The following is a 359-nucleotide window of genomic DNA, read 5'->3' as shown; positions in this document are numbered from 1 at the left end:
AGTTTCATATCGCGCTTTGCCAACCCCTTTATGTCCATTTACCTGTTCATACCTTCTGCAGGTCCAGGAGCTACTAGAGGAGTACCAAGTGGATGGCCAGCACAAGTGCAAGACCTGTGGGGAGATCATTGCACGTAAGGCTGACTTCCTGGTGCATGTGGACACCCACAAGGACTTCATGCCATGGGAGTGCACCATATGCGGCTCACGCTTCAAGATCCGCGGCTCCCTCAAGGAGCACCTGCGTTATACTCACATGAAGGGCCGCGTGCCCTGCCTCAAGTGCAATAAAGTGTTCCCAACCTCTACTCTACTCAGACAGCATGTTAAGGTAGTGTATCCACAGTGTTGTAGTTCTG

General features: G+C 51.8%; 1 protein-coding gene across 1 annotated transcript in view; it reads left to right on the top strand.

Moving 5' to 3' along the window:
• The window catches only part of LOC119593290 (protein piccolo-like), a gene marked incomplete in the record, with an annotated part of 25,022 nt that overhangs the window by 11,388 nt on the left and 13,275 nt on the right, over positions 1-359 (top strand). The window contains 1 exon segment of the mRNA XM_037942219.1: positions 62-331. Within this exon segment, the coding sequence (XP_037798147.1) occupies positions 62-331 (270 nt within the window).

Source organism: Penaeus monodon, chromosome 32, assembly GCF_015228065.2.
Source record: "Penaeus monodon isolate SGIC_2016 chromosome 32, NSTDA_Pmon_1, whole genome shotgun sequence".
In the NCBI taxonomy this organism is placed as follows: domain Eukaryota; kingdom Metazoa; phylum Arthropoda; class Malacostraca; order Decapoda; family Penaeidae; genus Penaeus; species Penaeus monodon.
Note: the sequence above shows the minus strand (reverse complement) of the source record. Positions and strands in the feature narration are given on the sequence as shown.